Source organism: Choloepus didactylus, chromosome 15, assembly GCF_015220235.1.
Source record: "Choloepus didactylus isolate mChoDid1 chromosome 15, mChoDid1.pri, whole genome shotgun sequence".
NCBI lineage: Eukaryota > Metazoa > Chordata > Mammalia > Pilosa > Megalonychidae > Choloepus > Choloepus didactylus.
Window position 1 is genome coordinate 84,115,364 of NC_051321.1, and position 20,888 is coordinate 84,136,251.

Genomic DNA, 20,888 nt, shown 5'->3' on the forward strand with positions numbered 1-20,888 from the left:
TCCTTTAAGTGATGGCAGTATTCACTTATCACTCTGTGTTTAATGATGATAAAGTAGTTTAGCAGAAACTTTTTGAAAATATTGGAATTAGCCCACATTTTGTGATGTGATTACTAAACTTAACATGTATTGAGCTGCACTCAGCTCTGCACTGAAGGAAACTTAACTCTGAAACTTAACATGTGCTGAGCTGCACTGAAGGAAGTTGTGGCAGCTGTTTATCCAGCTGGGAGCCAGGCATTTTTTTTTTTTTTTTTTTTTTTTACTGGTGGCTTTTTGCCCATGGATAGAGCCGCTCCTGCCTGTTTTGGCCTGGCAACCTGGGTTTGTGGCAGTGGTAGTAGCAGCATTGCCTTGGTTTTTCACTGGGGACAAGTCACTTAACCCTCTCAAGCCTGACTGACTGCCAAGAGAGATGGTCACCTGGATGCAGTGGAGGGTGTAGAAAGCCTGTCTCACGTGATTGGCCTCCAGCAGAGGTGGCTGCGCTGATCCATCCAAATGGTGCCGCACACTTGGAATTATTTTCCACTTCCTGGTAGATGTTTTTGTAATGTCTTGCCTTTTAAATACTTTCATGTTTTACACGAAATATTTCTTCATTAGTCTGTACATCTCTGGTTTTCCGCACTCTTCTCATAGATGTTTTTGAGGTTCTTTCTTAACGTGGTCGCTTATTTCTGAACTTACTTTGATATGTCATTTCACTGAGAACAGAGTAAAGTAAATCCATGTCAGCTTGAATCCTCCCAGAAAAGCTCAGGCCTATGCTTCTTCTCTTTAACTGTGGATGCCTTTTGGTAATCACGTCACCACCTGACGTACATTATCTAAGCACGTTATTCTTTTATGCAAACTTACTGTATAAATAAGTCACATCTCACCCTCCCCATCTTTTTTTTATTATTATTATTAATTTTTTTTCTTTTGGGGAATTAAACATAGAATGTATTACTTTCTTTTTCTCCTTATTAAATTTCATGCATGAAATTTGGTTCCTCTTCCTGGACTATTAGGATTGCTTTTTTCGTCTTTGTTCTGACTTTTCATTTGTTGTGCTCACTTCTCAGTTTTGCTCAGGATGCCTTCCTAATAGCTGGATTGGTTCATTAGCAACTTTTGGAAATACTGCAAACAATTTTATGTGTCTAACTATAAAAATTATCCAGTTATCCTCATTTCTTCATCTTATGTACATGTATGTTATTATTAGAAATATTTTCAAGAATACCTTTTTGGAACCTTTACATACCAAGTCTTGTTGCATTTCTCTGATCTACTGCTGCTTTTCTTTGTTTTCCATGTTTTTTATAACAGCTTTATTGAGGTATGATTAATATACCACATAATTTATTCATTTGAAGTGTACAATTCGGTGGTTTTAGTATATTCACAGGTATATGCAACCACCACCACAGTCAATTCTAGAACATTTTCATCACCTCAAAAGAAACTCCTTACCCTTTAGCCATCATCCTCCTAAACCTGTACCTCAGACCTAAGCAGCCACTAATCTACTTTCTTTCTCTGTATGTCTTGATAATCATTAATGCCTCTCTTCTACTCAAGGATTTCAAAGATATTAGTAAGAGCAATTTTACTACTTCTCCAAGTCTCCATGTGTTCAGTTACTCTGATTAGGAGACTTGAATTCATTCAGAGCAGTTAGATGCCGCCTTTGAATCACTTCTGTCTTAAACAAATTTGTCTTATCCTTTCTGGTCTGAATATTATTTCCCTGAATTTATTCACTGAACAAATGTTTGAATGCCTCCTATAAGCAAAGCTTTGTGCTTAGATGAATAACAGATTCTGCCCTCATGAAGTTTATGTCTAGAAAAACATTCCCATCCCTAAGTAAAATTGTTAACAAACACTTTAGAAGTGTGTGTCAGGTACCATGCTATGTGCTGGGTCTATGAAAGTGAATAACACATAATTCTAGTAAGAATCCTGGTGTGGTAAGGACAAGGCTCTTGTGAAAATGAGCCTGTATGACAGTGTGTTGAATTTCATAAGAACATGTAAGGCACTGTGGGGACTTTCAGCTCTGTCATGGATTAGGGGTTGTCAGACTCTGCAAAAGAGTTCAATCTTAAAGATAACTAAGTTCACTAGATAAATGGCAAGCATAGGGAACTATGTTTAAAGGGATCGAGGGCTTAAAAAACAACTATGTTCCTGAACTTAATTTATTGTGGCTAAAGTTTAAAACTGAATAGAGGACTTAATAGAAGATAAAGTGGATTGATGTTGTATCATGGAGGGCCTTGAATGTACTGCTTGGAGTGTCGGAATTTATTTGTTGCCTTGAAGTTTTTGAAGAAGTGAGTAATATGGTCACATTTTTCTTTATATTACAGGCAGTAAAATGGTAGCTGTATTTGCAGAAAACCCTTGGTTAGGGAGCCTAGTTTTAGAAGTAATTATATCGTGAAAGTCTAGATGTTAGAATCCTCGACTTGCATAGTAGCATTGGGCATGGAAAGAAGCGGTTGAAGTTCAGGTTGATGATTGAATGGATAGAATCCTTTTGAGTATTTATTATGTTGTGTATAGTGAAGGAGTCAAAGATCATTCAGAACTTTCTACTGTAAAGGAGTGGGTGACAGTGTGTTGTGTATCTGAGATGTGTTAGCTAGTCAGGGCTTTGAATGCATTTTTGGAAGTTATCCACATAGAGCTGTTTGGAGAGAAAGACACAGATAATATCACCCAGGGAAAGGGTACAATACAAACAGAACAGAAGAGGGATGAAAACAGAATGGTGGAGAAGAAGACTTGCCTATGGGTGAACCAGAAGAAGGAAGGAGAATGAGGAAAACTAACAATGTTCAGTGTTACGAAAAATCAGGGAGAGGGGAAAGGGAGTAGGTGGAGATACTGCATAACATAAGAGCTGGCAGAAGGTATGTAAGATCTTTTGACAAATTATGCAGAGATTTGCATAATTTAGGTCCCTGATAATTGAGAGTGTTCATAAATGGGATGGATAATATGGAGCTTTTCTGTTGATAAAGTTTTAATATATAGAATAGAAAAGAGATTGCATTAGCTTAGAACATAACATATGAAAGTTTTTAAACTGGTAGCGAATTTTTTTAATTCTGGATTTGCAGTTCCCGAGTGAAAGTATTATAAAGTAGTTTCTAATTTTTTTCCTCTCTCTGTTTTTACCACAGATAATTGGCCTTTTGAATGTGTTCACACCACAGAAGTCCCTAGAAGAATTTCAAGATGTGTAAGTGTGATAATTAAATTTTTTTAATGTTAGGACATTGTTCTTAGATTGTTGCTGCATACTTGAGCTGTCATCTTTTTGCACTCTCAAAGTTACATAGTCATGGAGCTCATGGATGCAAATCTTTGCCAAGTGATTCAGATGGAACTAGATCACGAAAGAATGTCCTACCTTCTCTATCAGATGCTGTGTGGAATCAAGCACCTTCACTCTGCTGGAATTATTCATCGGGTTAGTAGAAAAAAAATATATTCTTTAAACTCTTTTGTTGAGGTAAAAGTCACATAACATGAAATTAACCATTTTAACGTGTAGAAAAATTCTGCTGGAATTATTCGTTGGGTTAGTAGAAAAAAATATATTCTTTAAACTCTTTTATTGGGGTAAAATTCACATGACATAAAATTAACCATTTTAAAGTATACAATTCAATGACAATTCAACTACCACCTATATTAAGTCCGAGTACCTTTTCATCACCCAGTAGAAAACCCTGGACTGTGAGCAGTCACTCCCCGTTCCCTCCTCTCCCCAGCCCCTGGCAGTTAGCAGAAGGGTTTCTGTATCTATGAAATTTTCTATTCTTGAATAGAAAATGTGTGAATATCGTTTATGTCTGGCACAGTGTTTTTGACTGTCTTTTCTTTTTATGACCAAATAATGTTCCATTGTATGTATATACCACATTTTGTTTATCTGTTTGTGTATTAGTGGGTTGTTTTCCACAGATGAACATTTGGGTTGTTTCCACCTTTTGTGAATAGTGTTGCTATGAACATTCTTATACAGATAATTGGTTTGAGAACTTGTTTTCAATTTTTTTTTTTGGTATATATTTAGGATTGAAACTACTGAGTCATGTAATTCTGGTTTTAACTTCTTGAGGAAGTGGCAGACTGTTTTCCATTTACAAGATTTGCAGTTTCTCCCTATCCTTGCCAACACTTGATATTTTCTGTTTTGTGTTTTTTGTTTTTGTTTTTTTAATAGCCGTCCTAGTGGGTGTGAAGTGTTGTCTCTTTGTAGTTTTGATTTGCATATCCCTAATGGCAAGGCATGATGAACATCTTTTCATGTGCTTTTTGGCCGTTTGTACGTAGTCTTTGGAGAAATGTCTATTCAAGTCCTTTGCCCATTTTTTGTCTTTTGTTGAGGCGTAAAAGTTCTTTATATAATCTGGACCCTAAACTTGCCAGGTATATGTTCTCCACTTCTGTGGGTTGTCTTTTCACCCTCTTGATAGTGTCCTTTGTTGCACAAAAGTTTTTCATTCTGAAGTCCAATTTATCTATTTTTTCTTTTGTTGCTCAGGTTTTTGATGTCATATCCAAGAATCTGTTGCCAAATCCAGTCATGAAGATTTTCCCATTTTCTTCTGACAGTGTTATTATTAGCTCTTAATGTTTAGTTCTGTGATCCATTTTGAGTTAATTTTTGTATATTGCATGATGTATAGGGTTGAACTTCATTCTTCTGCATGTTGAAATCCTAGCACCATTTGTTAAAAGAGACTGTTCTATCCCCAGTGAAGTCTTGGCACCCTTGTTGAAATGTTTATTTCTGGACTCTTAGTTCTATTTCACTGACCTGTATTTCTATGCTTATGCCAGTACCACACTGTTTTGATTACTGTGGCTTTGTGCCATAAATCTTGAAATAAGGAAGTGTGAGTCATAACTTTTCTCTTTTTCAAGAACATTTTGTCTTTTTGTGGTCCCTTGCAGTTCTCTTTGAATGTGAGGATTGGTTTTTCTATTTTTGCAAAAACAGCTGTTTGGAATTTTGATAGGGATTGTGTTGAAATCTGTAAATCACTGTAGGTAGCACTGTGTTGCCATCTTAACAACATTAAGTCTTCCAGTTCATGACCATGGAATGCCATTCCATTTCATTATGTCTTTTTTAATTTCTTTCCTCAATTTTGTAGTTTTAATTGTACAAGACTTTCATCTCCTTGGTTAAATTTATTCCTTGGTATTTATTCTTTTGGATGCTATTATGTATCAAATTGTTTCCTTAATTTCCTTTTTGGATTGTTCATTGCTAGTGTATAGAAACACAACTGGTTTTTGGGTGTTGATCTTATTAAATTACCTGCAACTTTGCTGAATTCATTATTAACTCTAGTAGTTTACTTGTGGATTCTTTGGGATTTTTTATACATAGGATCATGTCATCTGTGTATAGAAATAGTTTTACTTCTTCCTTTCCAATTTGTATACCTTTTAATTCTTTTTCTTGCCTAATTGCTCTGGCTAGACCTTCAAGTACAATATTGAATTTCAGTGGTGAAAGCAGGCATCCTTGTTTTGCTCTTGACTTCAGGGAGAAGGCTTTCAGTCTTTTAAGACTGAGTAGTATATTACTTGTGTATTTTCCCTACCTGTCTTTTATCAGGTTAAGAAATTTCCTCCCATTCTTAATTTTGTGAGTGTTTGTTCATGAAAGGGTATTATTTTGTCAAAGCCTTTTTGTGACAATTGAGAAGATCATGTGGGTTTTTTTAATCTACATTCTGTTAATGGGGTGTATTACATAAATTGATTTTCTTAATTTTGAGCCATGCTTGCATTCCTGGAATAAATCCCACTTGAGCATGGCGTATCATCCTTTCAGTATGCTACTGAATTAAGTTTGCTAGTATTTTGTTGAGGATTTTTCCATCTCCTCATAATGGATATTGAGCTGTAGTTTTCTTGTGATGTGCTTTTTCTTTGTTGGGAGGTGTTTTATTGCTGATTCAATCTGTTTCCTTATTGTGGGTCTGTTCTATTTCTTCTTAGTTTTGGTAGTTTTTGTGTTTTCAGGAATTTTCTGTTCCATCTAGGTTACAAATTTGTTGATAATTATTCATAGTATTTTTTTAATAATCCTTTTTATTTCTTTAAGGTTGGTAGTAATGTCCTTATGTTCATTTCTGACTTAGTAATTGGAATCATCTTTTTTTTTTTCCTAAGTCTGTATAGTTGAAGGTTTGTCAGTTTTATTGATTTTTTTTTTCCAAAGAACCACTTCAGTTTTATTTTCTCTGTTGCTTTTCTGTTCTCTATTTCACTTATCTCCACTCTAATATTTATTATTTCCTTTCTTCTCTTGGATTTTTTTTTAGTTTGTTTGTCTTTTCCTAGTTCTTTAAGGTGTAAAGTTAAAATTAGGGTATTCTGATTTTGTTCCTTTTAGCTGTGAATTTCTCTCTGTGCACACTTTCACTGCATCCCATAAGTTTTGGTGTGCTGTATTTTCATTTTCATTCATCTGAATATATTTTCTAATTTCCCATGTGAATTCTTCTTTGATCCATTCTTGTGTTTAATTTCCACATATTTGTGTATTTTCGAATTTCCCTTCTGTTACTGATTTCCAGTTTCATTCCATTGTAGTTGGAGAAGAAACTGGATGATTTCAGTCTTTTGAAATGTATTGAGGCTTATTTTGTAGCCTAACATATAGTATACCCTGGAGAATGTTCCATGTGCACTTGAGAAAAATGTGTATTCTGCTGGTTTTCGATGGAGTGTACTGTATATGCCTATTAAGTCTATTGGGTTTATAGTGTTCAAGTCCTCTGTTTCTTTACTGATCTTCTGTCTGGTGGTTTTGTCCATTATTGAAAGGTAGGGTATTTTAAGTCTCCAACTACTATGGTTGAACTATTTCCTCCTTCAATTCTGTCAGTGTTTGTTTCATATATTTTAGGGCTCTGTTGTTAGGTGTGAATATGTTTATAATTATCATTTCTTGATGGATTGACCCTTCTATCAATATATAATGTTCTCCTTTGTCTCATAATAATTTTTGACTTAAAGTCTATTTTGACTGATAATAGTGTTACTTTCTTTTGGTTACTGTTTGCATCTAATACATTTTCCATCCTTTCATTTTCAACCTGCTCATGTCTTTGGATCTACAGTGAGTCTTGTATAGATAGCATTTTGTTGGATCATGTTTTTTGTCATTCTTCTAATCTCTGCTTTTTAATTGGAGAATTTAATTCATTTACATTTAAAATAACTACTAATAAGAAGGGTGTACTTCCACCATTTTGCTCTATCTCATTTCCTCTATTGCCGCCTTTTGTATTTAATTGATTTTTAGTAGTATCCTGTTTTGATACCTTTCTTATCTCCTTCTCTATAATTTTTAATTTGTAGTGGTTTTGATAGGGATTACAATTAATGTCTGAAACATAGCAATCTTTTTTTGAATGGTATCACCTCAGCTTCAGTAGAATGGAAAAACTTCTCATATACAGCTCTGTCCTTCCCCCTTGATGTTTATACATTGTATGTCCATTAACAGAGATGAATAATTGTCTTTTAAATTATATAGGGGGAAAAATGAGTTACAAACCAAAAATACAAACTGCTACTGGCTTTGGTATTTGTGTAATTACCTTTACCAGTGTTCTTTATTTCTTATTTCTTCCTGTGGCTTCAAGTAACTGTCCATTGTCCTTTTATTTCCACCCAAAGGACTCCGTTATTTCTTGCAGGGCAGATCTAGTAGGAACAAACTCCTTCCACTTTTGTTTACCTTGGAATGTCTTGATTTCTCCTTCAGTTTTGAGGGATAGTTGTGCTGCATATAGAGTTCTTCTTTGATCGTATTTTCCTTTTAGCACGTTGCACATGTCGTCCCACTTAGTTCTGGCATCCATGATGGTTTCTGATGAGATACTGGCTTTGAATATCGTGCATAATGATACACTTCTCTCTTGTTGCTTGCAAAATTCTCTTTGTCTTTTAATAGTTTGATTCTAATGTGACTCAATACAGATTTCTTTGCATTTATCCTTTTTGGAGTTCTTTGCTTCCCTTGGAAGTGTAGATTTATATCTTTCACCAAATTTGAGTTTGGTCCATTATATTTTCAAATATCCACTCTGTCCGTTTTTCCCTCTCTTCCCTTTCTTGGACTTCCATTATGCATGTATTGGTACACTTGATGATGTCACACAGGTCTTATAGGCTCTGTTCATGTTTTTTCATTCTTTTTCCTTTCAGTTCCTTACACTGTGTAATTTCAGTTGTCTTACATTCAAGTTCACTGATTCTTAGGCCTGCTAAAATCTACTGTTGAAACCCTCTAGTGAATTTTTCATTTCAGTTATTGTACTTTTTGATTCCAGAGCTTCTATTTGGCACCTTTTTATAATTTCTATCTATTTATTTATATTCTCTATTTGTTGAGATATTCTCCTGGTGTCCTTTGGCTTAACACTTTGTCCATGGTTTCCTTTAGCCCTTTTTAGCCTGTTTAGTACAGTTGACTTAAAGCCCTTGTCTATGTTTCCTTAGGGACCATTTCTGTTAATTTCTCCTGTGATTGAGCCATACTTTCTTGGTTCCTTATATGCTTCATAGTTTTTAGTTGAAAACTGGACATTTGGAATTTTATGCGGTAACTCTGGAAATCATATTCTTCCCCCTCTTCGGGGTTTGTTTTGTTGCTTGCTGTAGGCTGTAGTCTTTTGTTTAGTGACTTTTCTAAACTATTTTTTATTTAAAGTATGTACTGTTTTTTGTGTGTGATCTCTGAAATCTGTTCCATTAGCTTGTGATTAGAGATTTAAGAGATTTCCTTGAATGCCTAGAGCAAAAGAAAGAAAAAGAAAAGAAATCCAAGGGATGAAAGAAAAAAAAAACTATCTCAGTCTTTTCAAATTGGTTCTCTGTTGGGGCACTCCTTCGTCACTTAGCTAGGTTGTTTACAACTCTGCCTTAGTCTTCACTTCCTCTTTGGGCTGAGCCTAGAAATCAGCGAGAAGTAAAAGCTTAGGGTCTCCTCAGGTCTTTTCTGAGCCTGCATCCTGCCCTGCCTGTGTGGGTTGCTCTCTAAACTCCCTGACGGATGCAGTTGCTTTTCAGTGCCCTAATTTTCTAAGGAATCTCTCTCCAGCTCTTCTTACCAGGCTTTCACCATGTCTGTTGTTTGCCTGATATTTAATGGTTTGCTCCAGGCATCAGTGGATTGTTAATTTATCTTACAGTTTTCAAGGAATACCCTCTGCACAGCTGTGTGAAACAAAGGCAGGAGCCTTGCATCCATCCTGCAGGTAACTCCCAGATGTGTTAAAACAGACAGGCACAGTTATTTGAGAATAGGACCTGCTCTGCTTCCTCGAAAACCCAGGACCAGGAACCCACACTGGAAGCCCTTATACTGACTTCAGGGACCTCTGCTGGGCTGGGGAAGGGTGTAGAAGTGTGGGGCAAGGGCAAGTTAAAAGACCAGCAAGCCTTCCTGCCATTTTCTTGAATCAGCTTTCACTTGGTTGCTGTAAATCTGAGTATTTCTAGAGTTCTGACGGAGTTGATTTTGACAGTTTTTGTGTGTTTCTGTGGAACGACAGACCCTTACTGCTATAATTACTGTGTCTGTTTTGCTGATGGCACTGCCTATCACCATACTCTTGGAGGATCATATTTCACTAGTTTATGTGGAGTGGTGGAAAGGTTATTTTTGCTCTGATATGAAGTAGTAAATCTGCTGTCTTTACGAAGCATGTAAAGCAGAGCTTCGTTTCCTGTATAAACTCAAAATATGTACAGAAATGTTTTATATTTTTTATTCTAGTTTTTGTAAATAGCTTTATTTATTTATATTCCATACAGTTTGTTCATTTAAAATATACACTTCAGTGTTCTGTGGGGTTTTTTTTTGTTTGGTTGGTTTGTTTTTTGGTATATTCACAGGTTATAGAATCATTACCGCCATGGTCTAATTTTAGAACATCCTCTACCCTACCCCCTATCCTAAACAACCACTAATCTACTTTCTGTTGCTCTATATTTTCTTGTTCTGGACCTTTCATATAAATGGAATTATACAGTATGTGTTCTTTTGTGGCTGTCTTCTTTCACTCAGCATATTTTCAAAGTTCATCGATGTTGTATCATGTATCGGTGTGTCATTTTCTTTTTATTGCTGAACAATATTACACTGAATGGTTGTACCTCATTTAATTTATCCATTCATAGTGATGGACATTTGGGTTCCACTTTTTGGCAATGATGCTGTGAACATTTATGTACAAGTTTTTGTCTGGATGTGTTTTTTTAAATTCTAATTTTAATGATAAGTTACTGTGTTTTTGAAAAATATTTCATCTAATTTGAATACTTCCTTGAAAAATTATTTAATTCAGTGGAATAATGTCTTGCCTGTAATAACCAAACATAAAATAAGTGCATAGATTTGTGTCACATTAACTTATAAAACAAAGACAATTATGTAGCTGTCTGGTCTTACCCTTAATTATCATTCTAACCAAATCTATATTATGTATGCAACTGCTGTAAGATCATATCTAATGCAGTCTTTTTGGTGTTGTTTTGAAAAGGGGTATCGACATTATAGGAAAAGGGAGTAACATCTGGTTGATGTTCTTGAAGAGGCTATTGCCCTGAGGTTTTGGGACTTAGCTGGCATAGGAGTTCTCTGGAGGATTTAAGTTTCTGAAGAATAAACTTAGTGAGTGAAACTTTTATAGAATCTCAGATAGGGATCTGGGTATTCTTTAGGATTTTGGGGACTACTGTTGACTTGGGTTTATCATACTGTGGCCATTTCACATATCTGGATGAAGTTTGCATAGGAGTAACCCTCAGGACAGCCTCTTGACTGTAGTTGAATTCTTTTAGCCGCTAAAACCTTATTTTGTTGCCTTTTTCCCCCCCTTTTGGTTAAAAAGGCATTCTCAACCCCTTCATGGCCAGGGTCAGGCTCATGTCTGGAATCCATGTCCCACGTTTGCCAGGGAGACTCATGGGTGGAGGGTGATGAATTTATTTGCAGAGTTAGGCTTAGAGAAAGTCCACATTTGACTTTCTCTAAAGAGGTTCTCTGGAGGTGACTTCTAGGCATAATTATAGGTGGCTTAGCCTTCCCTTTACAACCATAAATTTCATGAGAGCAAACCTCAAGATCGAGGGCTTGACTTATAAAGTAGAGGGTTCCTAAATTCATGTAGCATGTGTTATGTCACAATAATCTGTCCGTATCTCACATTCATCACTCAGTTGTACAGTCCTCATCCCTCTCCATTTTAAATAATTCTCATGACCCAAAACACCTCGTAGCTCTTTTCAGCCCTTAATTATTTGTCCCTAGTATCTGTGATACTGTTATGGTATTCTTGTTAATTATAGTCCCTAATATGCAATAGGGAGATTTTTCCCATATCCCATTCTGTTGTCGACTCTCTGTACTAAGGTTATACCTTAGAAGTATATCATGCAAGCACCTATCTATATTTGTAGTGTTGATCTGTGGGACACATGCCTTTAAACAACCCCTTGCAATCCTATTTGCCTTCAGTACAGCTCTGATACTTATAATAATTGACACTCTATTATAATCTTTAAACAACATAATAGAAATATCCTTAAATGGAAGAGTATATTATATTCCTGACCCCATTATTCTTACACAGTGTGAAATAGAGCAGATAAGTTAAACTTCTGATTTTTGTTTGTTGCCTTTATTCTATAGACTAGGACAATACTCTGCTACTGTGAGAAGTTAATTTGGTTTTAGTAAAGTAATATCTTCCAAATAGAAAGTTTCCAAATTACTTGGGATAGCAGGAGGATAGAGTAGAAATCCCAGACTGAATGGTAGAAGATAGAAAAGAAAGCAGATAGTAGGAAGTGTAAAAAGAAATATTATATTACAAAAGACCAGTTGTGTATGTTATATATATGTAAATAGGATTAACCTTTTAAAAAGTTCAGATTTTATCACAAAAGAAAAAAAATTTCACACCTAAATAACAGACACTTGAAACTTGGTTCAAAGTTTGAAAGCCAAAGTGTTGGCATAGATGGACTAGGAAAATGCAAAGATGAAAACAAGGGTAAGTATATTAACCGGGTGAAGTAGAATATGGTGGGAGTAGGGAAGACACATTTGATGGGATCAGTCATTTAGTAAAAATGAGGGGTACAGTCTACTTTGGAGGAGTAACCATGAAGAAACTTGATGTAGCAGGACAAGTAGAGTTGAACCAGGACTGGACAAACACAGTTAATGTTGGGAGACTCTAACATACTCCCTCAGTAACGACAGATTAAATGTTAAAAATAAAATGCAACTGGAAAAAGTTTACATAATGTAAAAAAATTGAGCTAATAAGAGATACACTGGAGTCTCTTACCCCTTTGAAGAAGATTATGCCTTTACTTAGGGCAGGCTGTCTGGGAAACATACTCTTGGGTGGAAGTAAATGTGTGAGAAGTTTATTGGGAACGATTGCAGGATCTGCATCTGTGGGCATAAAGGAAGTAAATGGACAGAGGGAGGAATTGCATTGGGTGCAGTCACTCCCAAGGCCTCAGCTGATGCCTCAGCCTGACCCGTGTACCCTTTAGGCGCACTGTCCTTGGGGAGGGGCATAGCCTTGGAAAGGGTGGCTCTCTCTGGCTGAGGACAATTCTTGCAGTGAGATTTGCTGAGAACTATCAGTGGGTAACACTCCCAGCAGCCTCAGTCCTGAACTTGGGATCTGAGTAGGTGTCAAGGCACCCTCTTTGGGCCACCCTTGCACCACTTGGTCCCACTTTCTTCATACAGTAAATTCTAGAATCTGCTCCTCCAGGATTTTGTTTGGTTTGTTTTCTTGGCTTAATAGGTGAACTACAGTTCCCACTTTTGTAGCTGGGCTTGAGGCCATGATTGATCCTTACCCTGTGCTCCGCTACTTGTTCTCGATTCCCCTCACCTTTGACTAGACCTCTGCTGACTGAGATTGCTTTCCTGGTGAAATAACCTGAACTCTCGTCCCTTGGGAGGTCTAGTGCAAATCCAGACTGTAGGGGGAGGGGTGACCCTGTTCCACATAGTGACCCAGAGGCCCAATCTGCATGGGGCTCCACCATCTAGATAGTTGCTGGTCACTGGGTGGGAGGTGGGGGAAGCTGGAAATGGTGTATATTGGCTCACAGGTCACTTGCACTCAAATCCCTTTGGCAGAACTAGTCTTAAGGACCTGCCACATTGTGAGGGAACTTAGAAATATAAGGAGAGTGGATTTCAGAGTGTTGATGACCACCACGCTCCCTGCCACTGTCCACTCTTCTGGTTCTCAGGCCTTCCTCTGTCCCCTTTATTCCACACCTGGTACATGGCCACCTGCTCTACAGGGGAGATAACCCAAAGTCCCATTCCATCTAGGCATTCATCTCCAGCTTCTGTGCTGCGCTGCATAGTGATCTCTACACAGAACCAGGCATTGCTCCTCCTGGCCAGAAACAGGAACTAAAAATGACCAAATTATCTGGCCATTCCACATACCCTGCTCCCTACCCCCAAGCCCTAGATACAGTGGTGGAATGGGACCAGGATATACATAATGAACAATCCCATTTGGAAAACTGAAAATGGGGGAGTCAAAACAATCACTTAGTTTCAGTTTGAAATTCTGCTAGGTAGACATTCTGTGTCCCTTGCCCTGAATCTGCTCTCTAGGAGGAACACCACATTCATTGTTTTCTGGGGTCCCTTGCTCCACGCTGTGGGAGATTCCTCCTAGAATATATCTAAACTGGGTACTGAAGAATGTATTCTTGGTGCTCCCAGCTAGCTCTTCTTGCTTCCTCCTTTAAAAAGGTTGGGGCCCAAAGGTCATTTTTTAGGCAGTCTTTCTCACCCTCAGCTCTATTGACATTTTGGGCTGAATAATTCTTTCTTCTTAGAGGCCGACCTGTGCATTGTAGGATGTTCATGGCATTCCTGGCCTCTGCCCACTAGATGCCAGCAGCACTCCCCAGTTGTGACAGTCAAGTGTCTCTAGACTTTGCTGTATAGTTCCTGGAGTTCAAAATCCCACTGGATCAGTAAATACTTCATAGGGCATTCACAGGGTTATGGAGTTTTTTGATAGTACAGCTCTCTCAGAAGCTTAAGAGTCTTCTTATCTTTTGATTACAGTTCTTTTCAAAGCATATTTGTTGGCTCACTAGCCCCAGATTCTTTGGCTTAGTGTGGACTGTCTTGAATCTACCTTTTTTAAGCTTTCAGGCTTGTCTTGGCAGTCTGAAGCAATCTCATCAGCTGAAAGATTTTGCAGGTCTTTTTCCCTCAAAGACTTTCTGAATTGTTAACGTGAAAGTGAGGGCATAAGAAACAGACTGAAGAAATCAGTGGCCCAGAACAACATGGATGACTTGCTCAGGGGTCTGCAGGTTGGCTTTATGGCACTACTCCAGACCACGGATTCGGTTTAGGTTTCTTCTGTATGCTTCTCATTCCGGAAGCCAAGCTGAAGGAATGCCTCCCCGAGGCATCCTTTTCTTGTGGTGAAGTGCAGAAGACCAAGAACCAAGCTAATCCAAGCAAGCACACTTAAAATGTCTCCTCAGATCTGGTGAATATCATATTCCTTCACATTCCTTTGGCCAAAACAAGTCACATGACTAAGCCCATCATCAGTAAGTATACTGGTGGTGGGGGTAGGCGGTATTTGCTAAATAGTCTGCCATACTTGTTCTTTTTTAGGGGTCTGGGAGCATTTAGCCTTCCCAGATGGCAAGAGTCTGAAATTCTGGATTATTCCCTGTCATTTCTACTTTTAAAGCATCTGGTTTCTCTGTGTTCCTCTTCTCTCTCTCGTAATGCCTTGCCAGTTGCAGCCAGTAGCCACCAACACACACTACTAAGGTTCTGCTTTTCAGCCTCTTCTAGAGCAGGGGTTGGCAAACATTTCTGTAAAGGACCATATGTAAATGTTTTAGACTTTGCAGATGATATTGTCTCTGTCACAGCTACTCAACTCTGCTATTGTAATACAAAAGCAGCCATAGACAATATTAAATGAGTGTGACTGTTCTGATAAAACTTTCCTTACAAAAGCAGATAGGCTGTAGTTTGCCAATCTGTTGTAGGGCTTCAGGTTCGTAAGGCAAGTGCTCTGCCTTCCAAGTTATTGCAGGTGACAGCATCATGAATTGTTTTGCGACTGTCTAACCTGGATTGCTTTTCCAACGTTTGATATTAATTTCCGTGCTCCTTCCTTCTCAGTTGCCAAGCCCCCATCCTGTGTTTTTATCATACCCCATTCCGGAGAACAATTTCAGTATTAGAATAGGCTAGACTATGTTGAAGTAACAAATAAACCCTGAATTCTCTTTGGCATAACACAACAGAGGTTTATTTCCCACACTTTGTGTCCAAGATAGTCATGGTGGGAATAAAGACTATTCTTTCCAGCCCAGGGAGGCCACAGAGGGTCACCAGAGCAGGGGAAAAGTCAGTGGGAGATTGTGCACTGGCCTGCCTGTTCTTTGTTCCCACTCACATCTCATTAACTAGGTGTAATTGTGGGGCCTTGTCTAGTTGTAAGGGGAAAAGCATGGGAAAAGAGCTAGAATGTTAGGTTAGCCCCACTGCCTCTGCTACAAATTCATACTTTCAAAATTACTCTTCTCATATGTTCAGCAGTGTTATTAATAACATCTGTAGAAATGTGCATATTGGTATACAGGATGAACATAACATTTTTGGGGGCATTTTTTTGACTGTTTTTGCATCTATTACTTTAAAAAAAATGATATTTTGTTCTTAATTTTTCCAAAATAAAGTGTTTAAGGTTGGACTCTTATTTGTAGCTCTGGGGCACTAGAATGTGCTAGTGTGAAGAGCCTCTAGTCTTTAACCATCACAGTAGTAGACATTGCAGTAGTATTGAAGATGGTGATATTTATTCTCAAGCATGCAGTGTTACCTTGCTGAGGCATCTTGGAAGTATTAGCAGCATTATATTTACAGAAAACAGTAATGAAAAACTTCATTTTCTCTTTCAATAAGTCTGTTGGTCTCTTTGTGCATATTTAATTTCATGAAGCTTATATGACTCCTAAACCCTCTATGATTGCCTGTCAAAATATGATAGAGACAACGTACATGCTTTTCTGGATACAGGCCTTAGAAAAGTAATCTTTGTCTTTAAGATGAACAGCTTTTTTCTTCCTTTTTATTCATCACTGTATTTAACATATGAACTATAGACCTAGATATTGCATGTAACTACAGGTAATGGAATGTGCTTGTGTTGTGCATATATGATTGCTTTTTTCTTTGTCCCTTGGTTTGTAATAGAATTAGTTGGTGCTAAGAGACAACTTGTGTTGAACATGGAGCTGTGATTGTTTATGCTGCTGCCTTAGCAAAGAATTCCTTAAGGTTAGGGTTAGGCAGAAAATCCTCAAAATGTCAATATTTAGTATTTAGTATCATCAACAGCAAGTTATTATATATGGATTAGTGGCACCAAGAGAATGATGTCCTACCTTTACAGGCAGACAAAAATTTGAGGAGCAAATTTGTGTGGTATTAACTGGGAAATCAGTGATGGAAAGAAGGATAATATCTATTTTGGTCCTTCAGAATTAAACATCTGCCAGTTTAAAAGGCTGGATAACATTTAGTTGGATTGTCATAGAATGCCCTGGTATTAATCCATTGTATCCATATAAAGCTTATTTGTGATTTTTAAATGAGATTTTAAAATACTGGTGATTTATATGCCGATGAATATAAATGTAACAACTCCTTCTCTGTTTCTTTTACCGTAAGTTCTTAATGTGAGCTTTGAGATGCCTTTCAAACCGTTTTATTCCATTTGCTCGAAAATCTGTAGCTAATCATACTTCCTAGTAAATAAAACATTACTCACTTCTCTACTAACTGTCTGCATGTATAAATGTAAAACCTCAGGTTTGCCTGTTAAGGTGAATCTGTGCACTGATACCCATTACAGTGGGATGAATGATCAGTGATGTGGATTGTTTTCCAGGTGATGTGGTGACTTAAATGTGACCTGCACAATATTCTTATATATCTTAGCAGTCATTTTTTATTTTTATGTTTTGAAGGACTTAAAGCCCAGTAATATAGTAGTAAAATCAGACTGCACTTTGAAGATTCTTGACTTTGGACTGGCCAGAACTGCAGGAACTAGTTTTATGATGACACCTTACGTAGTGACACGCTACTACAGAGCACCTGAGGTCATCCTGGGGATGGGCTACAAAGAAAACGGTCAGCAAACACTATTTATTTGAAACATAGTTTTGATTTATTTTCTTTTTTTTGTCTGGTTTCTTATGTAAATATTTAAGCTAAGGTGCATGGAGTTAAATGTGTATCATTGAAATCTGTATCAAGAATATGAAAGTAACTGTAAAATTTGTCATAAATGTTTAGAAAATTGTGGGGACCTTCTTCTTTAAAATATAAATACACACACCATCAATACTACCATTGCCTAAATAATTTGTTGCTGTGCCCCTGAAACAGAATATGTCATTGCTTGCCTGTAACTTAGAAATAAGGCTTTCTGGCATAGACTCAAGGAAGTATTTGTTTACTGAAAATTTATCTTTAGTAGTAATCCTAGTTTGCATTAATTAATGCCCATATTTCCAACCTCATGAAATTAAAGTGTTTTAAGAAGTGCACTCTTATTTTTTCTCTACCTCTCCATACTAAGTGAATTTTAGGGGATTGGACACCTGCTTTACTCTGTCAGCATGTTTGGTTTTGTTGCTGTATTCTCCCGATTGTAGGATTATTGGTTTTCTTGTTTACCAGTACAAAATGCGAGTGAATTAACCTTACCCAGTTGAACTTAGAGTTGTCAGCTGAGCAATTCGCTGTCAAATAATGGTGATGGTAATAGCACTTATGGTAAACCTCAATGGCTACCATGAGGCCATTTGGCAAAGCTGATGGATAATTAAGGTGGCTTCTTGCAGGAAGTAATAATGTTTCTTCAAAGCTTTGAGTTCCACCTTAAAGAAATGATATATAGTATTATGCATGGATATATTCAATTATGTCTATCAGTCTTAGAGCCAGGGTTGAAGAAGATTACCTGGCATGAAGATCGTGAATTTAAGATTGTTTTCATACATACACATAACATTTATATGTATATTTAATTCAAGAAGAAATTTTGTTGCATCTCAGCAATTTAGGAGCCTGCATGAGATTTTACTGACTTAAACTGTACGCTAACTTCATCCAAAATGTTCCCTAGGATAGGACTTAAACATTTTTCTAGCTAGTAAATCTGGAAGAGCAGAACATTAAATTTTAACCAGGAAATTGTGCTTAGTGAACTTTCAAGATTCTTTTTAAAGCTACCATTCAGCTGAGGATTTTAGCTTAAATTCCTTCTCAGTGCTAATTTTTAAACAATACTTTAAATATTTACTGTCCTCTTAAATAGTCCTGCTATTTGATTTTCTTACTCTCTACCCCATAGAATCCAACAAGTTCGATTGAGTGACTGGTATCTTTATTTTTGAGAGTAGATACTCTGGTTGACAAGCGGGACGATTACTTTTGCATTTACTGGAAACCCACTGTCATAGGCCTTGTCCAATATGTGTCACTTAGTGTCTTATGAGGCGATCTTGGGAAAGCTCCCTACCAGAAATTAGCACCAGGAAAACTGTAACAAAGAATTGACATGCTTTCCTCTCTTAGATGAGGAGACATAGTTGTATAGATCACCTTATGACCTTTTTTTCCTTTTTTTTTCTTTTATTTTTCTTTGGCTCCAGGTAACTGGGTCAAATGAAGTGCTTAATCACGGTGGCAGCATTAGCCCCCAGTGCCCCCAGTGTTAGGCAGAAGTCCTTCCTCTTTTCAGGGGTGCCTCCCACCCCCCTCCCTGCCTGCTGCTGTCCTCACAGGCTACCTGGGAAGGGTAGTATAATGGACTGTAACTGCCAGATAGACTAAGCCAGGAAGCCCTTTTTAAGCTAGTTTTGTGTACGAATCAGGCTCATCATGTTCTTAGAATGCTTTCACTGACTTTGATGGTATCTTCTCTATGTTTGCAGCTTTTGAAATTTTTTTTGTTTAAAAATAGGTTTTTCTTAACTAGTTACCTAAATAAGTTGTGCCCTGAATGTTATCTAAAGTTTGCCATTCTTTATAAGTCTGTGGGGAAGATTTATTAAACAGGTTTTTGCCAAAAATGGAAACTGGAAAAAGTGTTTCTCTTACAGACTAATGTATAATATTGTATTTCCTCTAAAACTTTTATTCCAGAAGTTGAATCATACCTTAAATATTAAAAGATTTGTATGCATTTTAATATGAAATTTTAGGGAAACTTTATTCCCACAGGATTTCCAAAAGTTGTTCCTACTTTTGCTTCTAAGACTCTCTTAATGAATTGGCATTCTCCTTTTAAGAGTGTATTTAAAAAGTACAGACTTTAATTTCCTGAGTTTCCCAATATGGGTAAAAGGTTTATCACTCCCTAACTTCCATTTCTGCCTTTTCCGTTTTTCTCTTAAAGAGCTGGTGCCTTCAGACTTCAAATCCAAGTGCAGATTTCCAAGTTTCCTTTTAAATTGTTCATCCTTTCCTCTCCTGTTGAACTGCATGCACACACTCTCCCTTCCTTATTTGATTCTCAGACCCAAAGCTGTAAACTTCAGGGCGTGTTGTTAGTTTTAATAAGGCCGGTGGAAATCCCTAAATTGCCTGTCTCCGTGTCTAGCAGATTCTTTCAGCATTGATTAGGGCTCCCATTTGAAGTCGGCTAGGGCACTCTTTGTAGGTAATAAATCTGTGGGAACTTGTATACTGTGTCCAGCCAAAACTAACTTCATCAACAAAAAGTAGTTTGGTTTTATGGGTTTAAAGAACTTTTAGGTGAAGGTCATGGAAAATACTCTTCTCAACATTTTCTTAATTGAATTAGTTGTTCCCTTTCTATGCACTTGGTTCCTTTTGGGATGGTAGGGTAAATGTAGCACGATGTTGCCAAGAAAATGATATAACATAAATACAGCTCTTCTCAACTAGATTGATTTATGAAATCCCTTTTGAAAAATGTTGAAGAGCCTTAGATTAACATTTTACTGTTAATTGTTCATAGAGACATAATTTTTCTGTTAAATATTTTAATATGCTAAATTATTGCTGTTCATGCTTTTTTATTTGACTTAAAGAGAGAGTGTAATGCACAGCTGCACTTCAAAATTGTATAAAGATTTATAATTTTGCTACCTCATGTACATCTTCAGTTTTATCTATTACAAAGTTTCATGTTTTATAAAGAAATTCTCAGGTACAAAATGTAATAATAGGTTTTTTATTTCGCAATTTCTGTGCATAGCTCTCACTTTAAAATTAGATATGTAGTGAAAAGGTCACATTTTACATTTGCTTTTGTGAATCAAAGCCTTTGGCAAATATTTTGTGTTTTAAATTATTCCATTAGCTAAAATTAAAATCACTTTTTTCTTTTTGTAATGTTTTTGCTGTTTTTATATAATGCAGTCATATTATGCTTCTTTGATTTTGAATGACCTTTTGCTTTGCTTTTCCTTCTTTTGTGCTGCAAACATATAGTGGATTTATGGTCTGTGGGCTGCATTATGGGAGAAATGGTTTGCCACAAAATCCTCTTTCCAGGAAGGGACTGTATCCTTGCGCTGCTGCAGCAGTTTAATTAGTTAGGTGAAGAGCTTCCTTATTTCTCTAATGACAATGAGTATGGTACATTCATACAGACTTTTTTAAAAACAGACAAAGTTTGTGGCTGTTATAGTTCATAAAATTGTTCGTAAAAGAAGCTGAAATATTTTTAGGCTGCATCTGGCAGTAGGACATACAGTCTCTGCTG

General features: G+C 36.9%; 1 protein-coding gene across 4 annotated transcripts in view; it reads left to right on the plus strand.

Moving 5' to 3' along the window:
• The window catches only part of MAPK8 (mitogen-activated protein kinase 8), an 81,625-nt gene that overhangs the window by 40,833 nt on the left and 19,904 nt on the right, over nt 1-20,888 (plus strand). For 3 of the 4 annotated variants that reach the window (XM_037803751.1, XM_037803754.1, XM_037803753.1), the window contains 3 exons: nt 3,183-3,241; nt 3,334-3,472; nt 17,113-17,278. In XM_037803751.1, the coding sequence (XP_037659679.1) occupies nt 3,183-3,241; nt 3,334-3,472; nt 17,113-17,278 (364 nt within the window). Of the gene's footprint in view, nt 1-3,182; nt 3,242-3,333; nt 3,473-17,112; nt 17,279-20,614; nt 20,687-20,888 lie in introns of all 4 variants that reach the window. The other variant, XM_037803752.1, reaches the window with a different exon arrangement.